We start from the raw sequence: 17,195 nt of genomic DNA, 5'->3' as shown, positions 1-17,195 counted from the left end.
TTCACAGTCATAACTGATTATTTAGATAAGACAATAGGTTCAAATAAATACAGAAACAAGTGTTACATTGTAGGCTTGGGTACTGCAGCAAATATGGTCGGGCACAAATCAGGACTTCACCTCTTGAGAGAAATGGCAGAAGTTATAGAAGAAATTCTAAAACTGAGTGATATCCACACTATTAGGTGGCTAGCCAGCAAGAAGTGCTGTAAGAGCTCTCTTGCAATCATGAAAGCTTGAATAGGTGGCCCATGGAAAAGACAATGATGGCGCTAAAGCTAAGGGTTTGCTGAAAAGTTTGAAGCAATTTAAATTTGTTAAGCTTCTGTACTTCCTTTTGGATTTCTACAGGAAATTGAACCCTTTAAGCGTGGCACTATAAAATAAGAATCTTTTGATTGCATCTCTGAAAATAAGAATTGAACACTGGATGACCTACAATCTAATGTTGGACCAAGCAAACAAGATTTCTTGGACCATGTATCCATTTCAGGGAAGATCAGGGATGTGCAGCTCACAAACATTCAAAATGGAGAGCAAGAGTTTCTGACTGTTAGAGGAAACTTAATTAACAATGCGAAGGTGTACATCACAGAAAGATTGCAATCTATATCAACAGATGTAATTGCATCTCTGCATATTTTCGACACTTCGGGTCCACCTCCCAAAGAAAATATTCTTCAGTTTGGGATAGAAGAATTAAAGAAGCTCTACATGTACTTGAACCCGAGCCTTCATAATGAGAAAATGGATGTTCTGTTAGCAGAGTGGACAGAATACAAAATTTTGTTTCCTTCTCTGACTTTGAATCAGATGCTGGAGAAAATTCACAGTGAGGAGTGTTCAACAAGATTCCCCAATTTGCTCTAGATTTTGACATTTTGCACTGTTCTACCAGTGAACACGGTTTCATGTGAGAGAGGTTTCAGCTGTCACAACAGACTGAAGACTACTTAATTACAGGAACTCTCTGAAGATTGAGACACTGGATGATTTGCTCCGAGTTTCTGTAAATGGATCACCCCCCCCCCCCCCCCCCCCGTTAAGAGTTTGACCCAGCAGCTGCGATTGATAAGTGGTACTTCAGTGCAGAACGACAGCGCTACACAAACATTAATTCTTTTTAATACTTGCTCATATTTTTATTACTTATCAATATAAAATAGTGGCGACCAAAGATTTCAGTCTGGCGACTGACTTCAAACTTGAAATTTCATGCCCTGGATTAAGAAATACAATTTGTAATTTATCAGTCTCCTTATACATTCTCGGTATTATATTTTGATATTTCCACTGAGGTTTGGAACCCTCTACTTGCAAGAAACATGAGTGCGGACTCATTTTTCAATGCATAAAGCTTCTCTGTAAAGCAAACAACTTAACTCTTGCATATAAGTGAAACAATTGAATCAAAGAAAATAAAGTGTCATATTTCCTTACATTATCAATGGGATTTCTGCTTCAGTACAGTATATCCAAGTGAAGTACTGTGAAACTGACAACATGCAATAATACCATTATTGCTGACGAAAAGGATATGTAGGTGTTAGAAATTTAACGCAAGGAATTTATAGAATTGCATTGTATAGGTACCTGATTTAGCTAACCACAAATTAAAACAGGAACATTCTAATAATAAAAGCTTCTGAAAGTTCATATACGAGGGGCATCCTGAAAAAAGCTCCAATGGCGCCTATACGCAGCACTAGTGGTCGAAGAGCGACACACACAAATGCAGGCAGGAAGAAGTGGCATGTAGCTGTAATCTGGTACAGTTGCAATGCAGCCCTTTTAGGACAGTTCTAGCTTAAAGATTGCAGCTCTCATACAGTCTCCCACCGACTGTGATGTAGCCTACATTACACGCACAGAATTTGGCACAGAGCCACCAGCAATCGTGTGAGGTTTGCAGACCAGACGTCGTGAGTGATAGTATGGTCAGACGATGGTGGAGACAATTCACGGAAGGCCAATCGAATGTGCACAACCCCATACAGCTGAGTACACACAGGACCTTTGCATCACTTCAGGTGAGAGATCTTGGACCAATCCCTGTTAGCCCTGGCCTTGAAAGTAACAGACTTTCATCTCTTTGTTTAACTGAAGAGGTCTCTGGCAGGGCAAGGATTGATTTGACAGCTACACTGCGGTAGAGATAGTTCCAGTCTTTGCTGTCATGCACATATACCATGGACATACAAAATTTAGTGCCATGCTACGACAAATGCCAGAACAACGGTGGTGATTATGCCGAAAATTAGGATAGGACTCACTGTTACTAATGCAATAAATTACAACTGGCTATTCTTGTTTTATTTATGCCTAATCGGTAGGGACCTTGATGTTTTGTTATTTTTTTTAAATTGGTGTATTTTCTTATTTTTTATTTTTTACTATACGGTGTTATTTTCCCCAGAATTCACATTTTCATTTTAGTGCATTTTCTTGCAAATATCTGCAATTATACCTTCATGGTGTTTTCAAACTACTGTTTCAAATTGTAAGTCACATGGCTTATGCCTCTTCATGAGAGTTTGATATCTTGAAGGTAATTTTGGGAAAGTTATTTTCCATACCACCTTTTTTAATTTTAAGGTAAGGATTTTAGATAATGGAATTTTCTCCGTATATACTGAAGGGTGCATAATGACCATAAGTGGCGACGCACCCAAAAAATTTAAGTCAATCAATCTCACGTGACAGATACCTATATATTATGGCACCAAAAATTGGCATTATCTTTTTTGACTTGTTAGTGTTACGTTTCCCAAAATTCGCAATTTTGTTTTAGAAAATTTATCTGCCAAATATACCAAAACATAATACTCCATTCTGCTTTTAAACTATTATTTTAAATTGTAGATCACATGGTCTACGTATTTTCGTGACAGTTTGATATGTTGGAACAGATTTTTGAGGAAGTAAAGTGTTCCCCTGCACTTTTCCATGAAGGTGTATAGTAGGGGTGTGGAGTTAGGACCCCACAATTTCTTGATCACGGCTAAAGGTAGGGGGTGATGTGATCAGCACCACGCTCCTGGCTCCTTTATACCTCAAAGTTTCCTCAAGGTACCAAGTTCATATGATGCTGGGTGGGTGCCGGAGCAGTTTGAGTACGTGAAAAATATCCCGGTTCTCCCCACAGGGGATCGACCCCGGGTCTCTCGCATATTAGTCAGATGCCCTAACAACTGACAAATGCCGAATGTGCGCACTTAGCTTGGTAATTCAAAACATATCTCGTGCGACAAATACGAAGATGTGACTCCCGTGTGACGGTAGATACGCACTCAATCTCCTGTTAGAACCCTGCCACTTTGCTCTGTGATGCAAATGGTTTTGATAGAAGTTGAAAAAATCGTGGGAAATACATGATTTAATGTGGCTGTCGGAATTATATCATGTACGTATAACTCTATAGTTTACTCTTGAGTAAAATGTTGGAAGACTTGCACGTTCTATGTACACAAACATGGCCTAGAAAAGTCAAGATGTTGGATTTCATGGAATATTTCGTTGTTTTAGGACATTTTTTTTAAAAAAATCGCTAGAAACGCCAACAATTCGCATTATTTCGATATTTAGAATGGGCAAAAAATGTGCCCAGACATCACTGCATATTCCTAAACATAACTTCGCAACAATTAGCATTTTTCACGGTTTTCGCGTTTGCGAAAAATCAATGTCCCTACTAATTGAAATTACTTTCTGGCCACCCCTCGTATAAATCAGTAGATGGAAAGTGAAAATTTAGCAGAGCTGGCAGAGAAAAGTCAATTCTTGAGAAAGTGATTTGCTTTTCTGATTGAATGATTCGAGTAAATATGATATTAAAATATTTACGTATTTATTATTAGTATTTCATTTCATAATATTGGACATTAGCATTACTCAGTGCGAGATTAATGACCATCTCTCATGAGTTTAGCAGACAGGACAGAGAGTGGCGTTAATTTCATTGCAATACTATTGTTGCAGTAAATTTGAGGTTGGGAGCATGCACTTGCCAATTTTTATAACGTTCACCAATGCAGTTTATGTTTCACTTTTTCGTGATAGTATTCAATATACTGTATATCCCATTTGGTTGGATTCTTCTTTATATCTAAGAATAGTGCAATGTCATTGTAAAGTTATGTTAACTTGTGCGAAACCAGTAATGCGTCAGAATGATGAAAGAAAAACCTTCGTAAGCACTGCTACATTAAAAAATTTGAAGTGAGCCAGAAGAGTAATGAAATTCCAGCAGCATATTTGCAGTCTAAAGCTCTTCTTGTTTATGCATGTGATTTTTGTTGGATGTTGCAGTCCATGCAATTTCTGTCCCATGTTGTAGTGAGATACTTTGTCGGGTGGCGATATTCAACAAAAATTGTATGTATCAATGGAACCTATTTGTTTCTATGTTCCTTCAGTTTGCCCAACAAAATGCCTTACTACTACGTCCGACAACTATCGGATGGGGCCACCCGCTCTTATCCCCTCCATCGGTTGACAAGTCCCCTTACTACTCCCATACAGACAAGAAAAAATGATAATTCAATGCATTTTCCACGTAATATTTAGAGGCTTAACCTTTACTCCCCCATGATACCATATGGTATCATCACAGTAAGGTCGTACTCGCCCGATGATACCATATGGTATCATGGTGCTGATTACGAAATGAATGTGCTTTTTGGACCTTCATACTTTTATGTTTGGGTGGAAACTCTGACACAGGTCTGGAGCAAGCCTGGGAAATTCATATTGATGACCAACATCCCCCCTCTCTGCAACATATCCATGCCACATTTCCGAACAGAGTTTCACATTTTTGCGCATTTTTCAACTTGTATGGCACCCAGGAACATGAAACATGTTTCGATCTCTTTTGAAACGTCCATTCTTTGAAGAGAATACTAAGAATTGCGCTTTCTCCCCAAAATAGTGGGAGAAGAGGGGGCAAACTACATATGTTTATGTTTTTTTCCATTGAAATTCGGGGGTCGTGCCCCCCAAACCCCCCTTCCTCGGTTCGGCGTTCTGAATTGTACATGGTTGCATGCTCTGATGTTTTAGCTACATAACAAAACTTATCCGAAGCAGATTGCTCCCATAGTTCCCGAGTTATAACAATTTTTCTCGAAAAATGCAAATTACCTATTTTTCGTAAAAAAAATTAAAAATCACATTTTGGCTTATTATTCAACTTGTATGGCACCCAAGAACATGAAACATGTTTCATTCTCTTGAGAAATGTACATTCTTTGAAAGGAATACTAAAGTTTGCGCCTTCTCCCAAAAAGAAAGCGGGAGAAGAGGGGGGCAAACTCAAGATTTTTATGTTTTTTCCATTGAAATTCGGAGGTTGTGCCCAAGTCCCCTTCATTGGTCTGGCGTTCTGAATTGTACATGGTTGCATGCACTGATTTTAGCTGAAAAACAAAATTTATCCGAAGTAGATTGCTCACATAGTGCCAGAGTTATAACAATTTTCCTCCAAAGAGTGTTCGAATTTGAGGTGTCAAAATAAATAAAAATAAAAAAGTCAATGAAGAGGAAATTCCCTGACTTTTTTTGACACCTCAAATTCCCTGACTTTTCCCGGTTTTCCAGGTTTTCCAGGTCTGTCGCCACCCTGTTGTGATAGCAAAAATTCTTGACCACAAGTATAATTTATGGACTTTTTGACTTTTGCAATAGTGATAGAATATATTAACGAAAACTTACTCTGAAAATTCACCACAAATCCAGGCAGCTGCATACAAAACTTCTGCCATTGACGACCTCTGCGCAGAACCAGTCAGAAGATGTGCATTTTCTAGCAACAGTGCCATCTGGGCTACACCAAAGGCACGTATCGCCTGGACACGGATGGCAACGTCAAGCATTTGCTGTGCCACTAACAGGCCATGTTGGGTTCCTTCCATCCTCGTAAGCTCCACCAGCACACTTACATACCTGAGTAAAAAGGCAAAATGAATTATCATCACTAAATATTTCTAACAATACTGCAAAACACTACACAGCATTGTAAATGGTTACTCTCATGATGAGTCAAATAAATTTCAAGTATCAATTCAGGATAAAAAGAAGCAACAAGTGAAAATATCTCAAGCCATAATAAAATAACGAAATTACCAATCTGATGTTTCTTTCCTGATATACTGGGACTCGAACCTCGGAACTTTTGTGGCAAGATTGAAATTCGACCACTTAACATGCTCAGCCACCAAGTTGGCAGGAAATTATGTGCTATCCTACATAGATCAATATAACACCAAAGTTTTAAACTATTTATTAGGGGTGGATCAATGACATAGAAATAAAATTTGCCAATAAATACATCGAGTGCTCACTGAATTGCAACCATCCCTCCAAACAACAAGGAACGGCCCAGCAGCTGCTCTGATCACATGACCACCCCAACCGGGAGTATTGTGGTGAATGTATAGAGACAACGCTAATGTTAAAATGGGAGGTGGTCAGCATTTAACGTCGTTCCAATAGGGCATGATTGTGGGTGCCCGAGCATCAGGCACCCTAAATTCCCTGATCTTAATCCCATAGAGCATCTGTGGGATGTTGTGGAATTAGCTCTTCGAACCATGCATCCTGCACCGTCAGTTGCCTCGTTACGGGATGCCATCACGAATATATGATGTCATGGAATCCATGCCACATCGTGTCCAGGCCGTCTGCCAAGCTAAAGGTGGACCAACAAAGTATTAGGTAGGTGGTCGCAATTCAGTGAGCACTCAGTGTATATTCAACCAGATCTGATATGAAATTATAAATGTTTCTTGAAGAAAATAAATAGTTTATTAAATCTTAATTAATGTTCACAACCAGATCACTACAATGGGTGATCCACTTCATGCCCAGATAGATTGACAATGAACCTACAGCATAAAGTAGGATGCAAACCATTGTGTAATGTTCCCTACTGGAGGTTCAACCCTGGCCCATGTGATTGACTTTGAAGAAGAAACGAATATCTAGACTTTTACTTCATATAACCAGGGAATATGAAATATATGTTTATATTTTATAAAAATAACAACAAAATGCCAGAATTCTATACGTATTTAGTTTATCAGATCGATCAAGTTATCGGTAATTTTACTGATAAAACTGAAGACCAGTAACATAATGGCTAATGTGTCGTATCCCTGAATGGTTTAGAACTAATATCAAAACACATAATATAATGCGTTATTTTAGATAAACCCATACAACACTAGTTTTAAACCTTTTGTATAAATGATGCTGACAAACACAGTAGAGAAATTAATATACTTCATTTCCATTCCCAAAATGTCTTGCTTGCATCCTGAGGACTGAAGCAATCATAAGTGATAACATCCATTCCTGGGGAAGATAATTTATAAAAATAAGGTATTATAATGCATTTGAAATTATATTATAAAAAAAATATATGAAGTTCATACCATTCAAAATTTGTTATATACTGGTAGTTATTTTGAGAACAAATCTGTATAATTTTGGACAAAAGCTCATCTCTGTATGTTGTTCCTTCTGCTTTATCCATATGGATCATCAGCTTCTTAACAATTTCCATTAAATTCTTCTTTGAAACCTGAAACAAAAGGTTGCAAAACAGTTGTGTCACAGTAATCTCTGTTAAACTGACAAATATTAGAAAAGTTTACAAAAAAGAAACAATTACACACCAATAAATATTAAATCCTGATGATTTTTGTGTTTGTACAGCCGTGCCTTTGATAACACAAGTCTACAAAAAAATATTTTTTCTTTTAGTGTCCAAGGGTTTTTGAATGAATTTAGGATATTTTGGTTGTGCTGAATCTAAAATGAACATTAGTTTTGTTGTCTCTAGTTCTTGAGATACTGGTATCCTCTGATTTTAAGTTTATCTTAATAAGAGCTGTAGATGATAACATGCAATTCTACTTTCTTCTTATTTTAGACTATAAAAATGTTTCTCTAGTTCATCAATTGCATAGAATATATTTATTAAATGTTAGTTTTTCTTTGTTTCATTTTAATTTTATTTCTGTTGTTGCGGGAAATGCTTTCTTCACAAAGAAAAAAGGATCCTGATGCAACCTGCTATATTTGTGGTAAATATTATCTGCATAAACAAAGAAAAAATCACTCACTTTGTAAAGCAAGTATATCTTGCATAGTTTAGAATGCAGGTTGGAGACCAAGATGAGTCTTGGGTTCCCCATAAAGTCTGCAAAACCTGTATTGAATATTTATGACAGTGGAAAAATGGAGAAAGGAAAATCTGAACTTTGGCATGCCTATGGTGTGGAGGAAGAATTAGACCCACCATCACGACTGTTATTTCTGTATTGTGAATATGAAGGGCTTCAATTGCCACACTGAACATAAATGGGAATATTCAGTTTTGGAATTAGTGATGACCTTCACCTCATTGCAAAGACATTCCTATCACTGTTTGCCACATTTCCTGATCTCCCATTGTCAGATGTTGAAGAAGCGCAGGGCTTGGCATGCAACACAGATGGCCGTGGTAGTAGTGGGAGTGAATGTGAAGGAAGCATTTCAACAGTTTGCCCAAGAAGAACTAAATGATCTCATACGAGACTGTAGAATGTCAAAGCACCAGAAATTTAGCATCCAGACTAGAAGAAAAGAACTGTCCAAAACAATAAGCTAAAATAACATTTTGTCGCACAAGAGGGGTGCCCTTGCACTATGGCCTCTTATTGCTAAACCTTGTCTATTAAGAGGAAGTAAACTGTCATTGACACCTTCCCCTCCCCATATTTTTGCCACCTATTGGCACTTGTGGGGCAGACTGCTGCTGGGGACTTCAATGTGATTGTTCTGGTGTCCTACACACAAGAAAATCTCAGAAACTACGTTTTTCTCATCATTAAGCATAATTAGCGATGAGATTTCATGGCTTTTTTTGTTTTTAAAGCAACAGCCATTTCTCCAAAACTAGAGCCAATGTAGAAAAATTGATGTCATATTCAAAATCACAATGGCAAAGTTACCCTATGACTCAAATTTCACTGGCAATAAAAAGTGTGTTTACCAGTGTAATAGATTCTCCTTGTGAACATTTACATCCAACATTTTGCCTTTGTCACCCAATTATGCACCAATTTCTAAACATACATGGGTTATTCAGAAATCAACTTTCGATTGGGTCATAAAAAGCAATAGAGAAAACTGCAGCGAAATGCCATATGTGCAGTAGCCAGCAGTAATGTGTAATCACAGTCCATTTGCTTCAACAGTGCGCAAGTAGAGAGATTAGGTTTCCAAAAGTTCTGTGCACAGTGGGTACCAAAACACCTCAGTGACGATCACCAAGCTCAGAAAATGGCTTCGGCCTTGATGTTCCTTCAGCGTTACCAGGAAGATGGAGACAAATTTTGTCACAGATACATGACTGGGGACTAGACATAGGTAGAGTTCGTGAAAACAGAGACTAAGGAACAGTCAAAACAGTGGATGCACACTCTCTCAAGCCCAAAAAATTCAAGCACACACAATCGAACCAAAAATAATGGCAACTGTTTTTTGGGATTGTAAAGGAATGTTGATGATGGAATTTTGTAACCTGGACCACAATTGCATCAGATGTGTATTGTCGAATGCTGCAGAAGCTTCAACAGTTGATCCAAAACCAATGTCAAGGAATGCTGAGCAAGGGTGTCATTCTCCTGCATGATAATGCAAAGCCCCACACTGTTGCCCACACATGGACTCTTCTGGAGAAGTTCCACTGGGAAAGTTTTGATCATCCACCTTACAGTCCAGTCTTGGCACAGTGATTTCAATCTCTTTCCGAAGATGAAATCCTGGTTAGCTACTCAGCACTTTGAAGACAAGGAGCTAATAGATTCAGTGAAGAACTGGCTGAGGGCCCAGCAGGAGTCGTCATTCTATGATGGCAGACTGCAAAAGCTCATACCACGGTACAAGTGTTTGAATGTGGATGGCGACTATGTAGAAAAATAGTGTCACTATTCAGGTATCTTTTGCACTTAATACATAATTTGTCTCTCATTTTGTGTTTTATTTATAGCCATTTGGAAGTTGATTTCAGAATAGCCCTCGTATATATATGCCTGCAACAACAACCTGTGGTGCAACAGCCTACCTACAGAATGCTGGCCTTACTTCCACAAGGTGGGCGATCATCTAACCAGTTACAGGGTAACATGTGGTCAGCACATCAAACTCACAGTTGTTGTATATTTCAATGACCGGGTTACACTACTCATTCGTAGCTCCACGATGGTGGGTGGCCGTCATTATCATACACTGGCAGAAATCCCAGGAGAAAAGTTGTTATGCTTCCCCCTAGAAGACTAGAACCAGCGTGTGTCCCATAGCCTTTTAGACTGCATGGTCATGGTGTGCAACATTCATGCCTGCAAGCTTTATACTTTTGAAAACATGTAATACATTGAAGCAAGATCCTTGAATCATAATTTGCATAATGCACATATATCTATGCTGCTGTCCATTCCAGGCACACACCAGTTTTTCAAGTTGCAATAATACCTGTAGACTAATAGTCTCATCTAACTTGATATGAGGAAATAATTAAAACTGGCTTATACATACACATGTACACCCCCTCCCTCAACACACACAACGTCATCGCCTTGTAATCAAGGGGTCCCGGGTTCGATACCCGGTGGAGGCACAAGTGGTTCGGATCCCACTTTAAACTGTAGGTCCAGTCCCGATTAGCCTTACTGTGCATAAAGTGGACTTAAAACACCAACTCAAACTCAAACTCAAACTCAACACACACAAGATTTTCAACAACAAAAATGATCATTTCACACACTCCTAAAAAGCATTCTTTTGGAATGTGCACATTGCTTATTAATTTAGTTAAATATGAAAACAGGAAAATGTGATACATTGCAAATAACCCTTACCATTCCATACAGGAGATCCAAGGCACGTAATCTTATTGACTCGTCCTTGTCATCCAAGCACTGGAGAATCAAGTCCTTGTGGGCCTGGACAGACTTTGGATGAGTTTTCAGAATTTTGGACATTGCCAACAAGCCTAGGTATTTTACTGAAAAACAAAATTAATGTATACAGATCTACTGTGTACTTTTAAACAGGATAATCTGCAAATGTTCTGAGGAAGGTAAAGCAAGTGTTAACGTAATACTACAACTGAGGGAAGGCACAAGTTTATGTACAATTTCATTCATTTCTTAACCCTCAATGATGTGTGTGGGGTAATCTATTTTCATGGTCATGCTGGGCCCATTTGATGGGCTTTTGGAACTTTTCCTACCCACACAACTCACTTCATGCACTTTTAGGAACTGTTCCAAACCTGCTGATTTTACTCTGAATAGTAGCAGGTATTTTGATTAACACCCCTTGCTGCTTTTTTTTTTTTGATTAAGTTGATTACTTCTTCCGCTACTTTTCTAATCTTGCCTCTTTAACTTTTAACATTTTTTGTTTCTATGAAAGATGTGTTTCACATTTAACAGACCATATTTTCCTTTTAATATCTCCAAAATGTAATATAAAATTACAGAAGTACTACAGTAGTTGTATTTTTGTAATTTCACAAAATGTTTTCTGCCACTTTTGACTAGCTGTGATGATGAGGAATGGTGATTACTAGGACCCAGATAGTAATGCATTATGCATTTTGCATATGCATATATGAATCGTATATATAAACGTCTTTCATATTTGAGCCAACAACCACCAATAAAATTGTATTTTACAGCTGTGCATTGTCTTCTTAATAAAAGAACTTCCTACTTCCTTCCGTCATTGCTGTTTATTCCCCCCTTTCCTTTACAAAACAAGGAGACAGGATATCTTTTGTCCTTCTCGCAGGACTACTGTTTTTGAGAGAGGAACAACAATGCAATAGATGATCTTGAACTTCACATGTCAGATACTGTTGCCTTAAAATATTGTTCAATTGTAGAGTAAAGCAAGGTTTTTATAAGCATAAAAATATTCTTGCCGAAAGCAGGAGTTTCAAGGTTAAACATTTCAGATATCATGTTGTTATCAAGTGCAATCATGGTCTGTTAGAAATATATTTTGTCATTTAAAAAAACATTAGTGTAAAGTAAACAAGTGTGTATGGAAGAATTCAGAACTGCAACTTTTAAATGTATTACATGTTAAGTCGTAGGAGGTGAAAAAGAGTAAATATCTGTTTACATGTAGGGTTTTAGCTGGAACTGAAAGAAAACATTTTGGTAAGTTTTCCTAAAGTGCATATTTATTTGCACCTTCCTAGTGCATAAATATCCATGGCACTTGTGATGACTACAGGAAATTGATGGATGGACTCTCACAAAGATAAAATCTCCATACCGTATTCATAATTAGGAAAAGAGAGATGCGGTAGTATATAAATACGGAGAAACTAGTACTCACTTTTATCCACGAAGCTGTTTTTTTATTTTTATTTTTATATATATTGGAAGTTTGTCTAAAACACAACTACTTTCAGTTTGAGGATAAATTCTACAATCAATCCGAGGGTCTTGCGATGGGCAATCCGCTATCAGCTCCTTTAGCCAACATTGTCATGCACCTGGCTAAAAAGAGATACTCCACACTCCAAAACTACAATACATCCGATATGGAAGGTACACGGACGACACAATAGTCGTATACAAAAAGACAGAAGAACTCAACCTTCTAGTGAGCAAGCTAAATAGCATCCACCCCAGGCTCAACTTCACCATAGAACAAGAAAAACATGGTAAAATCAACTTCCTGGACATCACCATCAGCCATGCAATTAACAAATTCACAATCACTGTCTACAGAAAACCGGATGCAGGCAACCAGTACATACATGCTCTCTCTAGCCATCCCCCCAAGCAAAAAGCCAATGTGTGGCTGAAATTTTATCAAAGAGCCTTCTCCTACTGTTGCAGAGAAGAGGATCTACGAGAGGAGATAGCCACCATCACTGAAATAGCCCTGAAACATGGCTACACTGAAACACAACTTTCCACTTGGTGCAGTAAAGCGGAAATACAGGTCAGACACCCTAACCAACCACAATCAACCCATCTGCAAGAAACCCAGCCACAATCAACCTCCAGCGGCCAATATAAATGGTTTGCCTTCCTCTACCATCCCACCACTTCTAACCACATATCCAAAGCCCTTCTCCCATATGGCATCAAAGTAGCGAACAAACCCAATTCTAAAATAGCTGATAAACTGAACAAACACAAACGGTACTTCCTCTCCCCCCTTGATAACCCAGGTGTATACGATGCAGAGTGTGAATGCAAGGCACATTACATCGGCAGGTCCATCAGATCTGTCAATGAAAGAATCCAACAGCACCTAGCAGATGCGAAAAAAGCCCAACCCACTACTGGCCTTGCTAAACATATCAAATACAATAGCCATAAAATTCAAAAGGTCAAGTCAAACACACTGCCCACACGCTCGTAGACACCAAAATCAAGGAAACGCACGCCATAATGCACTTCCCGCACGAGCTAAACAAGCGATAGCGGGCAAGCGCACCACACTTGGATTCCCCTACTACAACAGTTATCGGCCAGAAATAGCAGACGACACAGATCAAGATGCACAGTTAACAACAGCGCAAATAACGGCAGCCAGAGAACTACAAACAAAAGACGCACGCCAAGCAACAGTACAGCAAGTTCCAACAAGGATGGTGGCAGTGGCTACTGAAATTAATCGAAAAAGAAAAAACAGCTTCGCGGATAAAAGTGAGTACTAGTTTCTCCGTATATATATCCATACCGTAGTTAAAACCGGAGGCTGTAAAGGGACACTCAGCATACGTAAGGACAAACCCAGGGTAACATGACCCCACAGTGTTGGGTGGCCGTCGCTGCTAGAGCCTCCTTAGCCTGCAAGGTTGAAACTACCGGGTGTGACGTGACAGTGAGGTTGATTTTGGGTGCATTTTCATGTCACCCCTTACATCCCTGTACAAGGTTCTACTCTCTGAAACTCTCGCACAATATTAATTGAAAGTTTTATTCTATACTTACAGTTCTGATCTGAGTCTTCTATAAGTATCCGGAGCTTCTGGACACACAACTAGAGAAGAGAATGAAATGAAAGTTAAGCATAGCCATTAAGAGACACTATGGGCATGTTATGCAATTTACATATCAAACTGAACGGATTTTACCAGGAAAAATATGTGTCAAATAAATTACAAAAATGACATTCCATGAAATTAAATCTCCATTTCCAAAATTCTTATGTCATGTTTACACAAGACTCAAGCTATCATACATATGCATATGCACATTATCAGTAACATGTCAAATACCACAAAATATTCACATTTCATATCATTTAAATGTCAAAAGTATTCTCAAAATTTTCTAGAAAATGTTGTGTATTGCCAATACTTCATAAATTTAAAGTAATATGGACAGTAACAGTTCTGTAAAATTAAAATACAGTGAAACCATGAATTTTAGTGCACTACAAATTTAACCTTTCATGCTGAGCAAAATGTTATAAAAGTCTAATGTATTTTAAATTTTCCACCACTGAAAGATGTACAATCAAGGTTTCACTAATGATATAAAGACTACACAGTTCTGGAAAGTACTTAGTTGGAAAAAATGGAATAAAAAAGCAAATTAATTAAAAACATTACAAACAGCTTTGTAAATTATCATTTTATAAATAAAAGTTAACTGTAAATACTTACAAACTCCAAATAAACATCAATCAAATTAACAATAAAGTTCAGGCACTCCAGATAATGCCCAATTCTATTGATATGTCATCTATTAATATCAGTAATGAGCAATTTATTCTATTCATAATCAGAGGCCTGCACGAGACCCGGAAGAAACCAGTCTAAAAGGTGTCATGCCTAAAATAATATGCAACACACACGTCAAGCTAGGTGTTGGATATTGCGCACAAGTTTCCATGAACAAGAATTCACAGGTCTGGAGGTTTGCCAGGTTTGTCTCTTTACCTGGGACTAAGAAGTCACGTGAAACCCAATGTACTTGCTTCAGTTCGACGAGAGCACCACTGTCAGTGTTGTCAACAGCAATTAAATTTCACTATGCATGGAGACATTTGAATTTGTGTTAGTTGCAGGAAACTTGAGGTTGTATAACTGTCATATTTTGCAACTTCTCAAATTAATATTTTTCCATAAGAATGTGTTCATTATCGTGTCAAACCAAAGATGACATATTCTCCAAATTTGTTTTGAGGGTCTTGAAATATAGATTTGTGTGTTTTTGTTCATTTTATGTCAATTTTCTGATCTTGAAATTGTATATGTTATCTTCGGTTTCATTTTTATGTTTGTTAAAATGTTAGGCCTAGCACTGCTGGCTACTTTCACCCATCTCAAGATACTAACTAACAATCATTACATGTGTTACTATCATTGTGGTCTGTAGAACTAGGTAACTCGCAACAACGTGAGCAAACTACGATTTGTTGAAATAGATGACAATATGCAAAACCCTTTTGTAGTGTAAATACGGATTTCATTATATCTGTTATGTACCACCATGTCTTACTGTTCAGCATCACGTGATGTCATAATGTAATGGTTGAATAAGTACTACATTGTACCTAATCGAGGATAAAATTCTCTTCAGAATGAAATTTACGAAAACAAAACAACTGATCTTTCTGCCGTAGAGGGGATAATGACACTAAGCAAGTCACGAAAGTATAACTTTTGAAAAAGGGAAGGAGTTATCTTGAGCAACAAATTCAGATATTGAATTAGCAAAATTGCACCAGAGAGAAAACCTGTAGCAACATTTTTCAAAGTTTAATGTAGAAAAACCACCAGCCACATAATAATCCAAAAATGTATTTATGACGGCACTTTTTGCGTAACTTGCTTCGTACTCCGTTACAGATATCAGTAATACAAATGTGTTCTACAACAGAAGAAATCTGCAATTTCAAATTGATGAAACGTGATGAACATTCAAGTGCTCCTTTAACAGTTTAGAATCTAATGTTGGCAACAGTGACCGCATGACTCATGTATCTGGAGACTGTGTATAACCGGAATCAGCATTCGATGTACGTAGATAAGCGAGCTGGGTCTTGGAAGTGTGAAGGCCTGCCAGTTACCCATGGGCTTTAGATGCTTGGTGCTTCAACACCCAGGCAAACAGTTCTTACTTGCTGACTTGCCAGGGCAGCAGGCGGGCATAGTAAGCTAAACCAGTCCGGAATGCAGGGCTCTATTTATAACAAAAGAGCCAATTTTCTGTAAATGAATGTAAAACCAGTACCTTTATACATCCTACCACTTAATCACCCACTGCTCCAGACCAGAGTTATTTTATAGGTACGTCTTACCTGTCCATAAGAAAAATATATGAATCTACAAACTTCTAAGAAGAAGAAAACCCAAGTAAAGAGGTAACTTGTGCGTTACGAGGAGAAATAAGTGAGAAAGCATGGGACATCCAGAAATATGTATTTCCTTTCAATCTGCTTGAATGCTTTGAGGTGTCTACAGAAACGTAATTTTGGAATAGCATTCATTCTAAGACATTTATCTCAATAAAAGCAAACTTTGACGTTAATATACAAAGTAGTATTTTACTATTAAGAATTATATGAAGTACTTAGAAAGTATGGAGAACATTGATATTGGAATCCAAACGAAGTGACAGTGATGAAAATGAAAAAGTTAATGATCAAAGAGAAACACACAATTCTGGTTATGCATCACACTATAGTTGTAATTTAATGCTACTTATGATGCTGACGATATCTCGTGTAAAGTTCAATCATTTTTATGATAATAATAGTAGTAGATAATAACTGGATACAATCATGAACCTTCCACACACCTAATCAAGACATGAACATTTTGAACAAACCTCGTACGTGATTTCCAATTGTCTTCATTACTGTCCATGGTCGTCTCTTCATCCTATTAACTAAGAATAAGGTATAAAGGTTGCAAGGGAGGTTAAAACAGATAAAGCTCATATTTAAAAATCTGTCAGTGCATAAACACATATGCAACATCTGTCAATACATAGAGAAAGATGGATTTTTATATCTACACAATTATTATCTTCAATATCTTGCATATAAAACATATTAATAAGCATATAATTTTCTTTGGGATGACTTGAGATGACCGGACCCCTCTCCGATTTTCTTCATATTTGACATACTCAATAATTGAGGCCTCCTAATCACGAATCTGA

The 17,195-nt window shown here is 37.7% G+C and overlaps 1 protein-coding gene across 3 annotated transcripts in view; it reads right to left on the bottom strand.

The window, feature by feature from the left end:
• Nucleotides 1-17,195, bottom strand: part of g (adaptor-related protein complex 3, delta 1 subunit-like garnet) — a 104,557-nt gene that overhangs the window by 62,188 nt on the left and 25,174 nt on the right. For all 3 annotated transcript variants that reach the window (XM_083138124.1, XM_083138126.1, XM_083138125.1), the window contains exons 10-13: nucleotides 14,013-14,061; nucleotides 10,905-11,050; nucleotides 7,434-7,582; nucleotides 5,713-5,943 (exon numbers count right to left, since the gene is read on the bottom strand). In XM_083138124.1, coding sequence (XP_082994250.1) covers nucleotides 5,713-5,943; nucleotides 7,434-7,582; nucleotides 10,905-11,050; nucleotides 14,013-14,061 — 575 coding nt within the window. The remainder of the gene's footprint in view (nucleotides 1-5,712; nucleotides 5,944-7,433; nucleotides 7,583-10,904; nucleotides 11,051-14,012; nucleotides 14,062-17,195) is intronic.

This window comes from Lepisma saccharinum, chromosome 16 (assembly GCF_977018435.1).
Source record: "Lepisma saccharinum chromosome 16, izLepSacc3.1, whole genome shotgun sequence".
Classification (NCBI taxonomy): domain Eukaryota; kingdom Metazoa; phylum Arthropoda; class Insecta; order Zygentoma; family Lepismatidae; genus Lepisma; species Lepisma saccharinum.
Note: the sequence above shows the minus strand (reverse complement) of the source record. Positions and strands in the feature narration are given on the sequence as shown.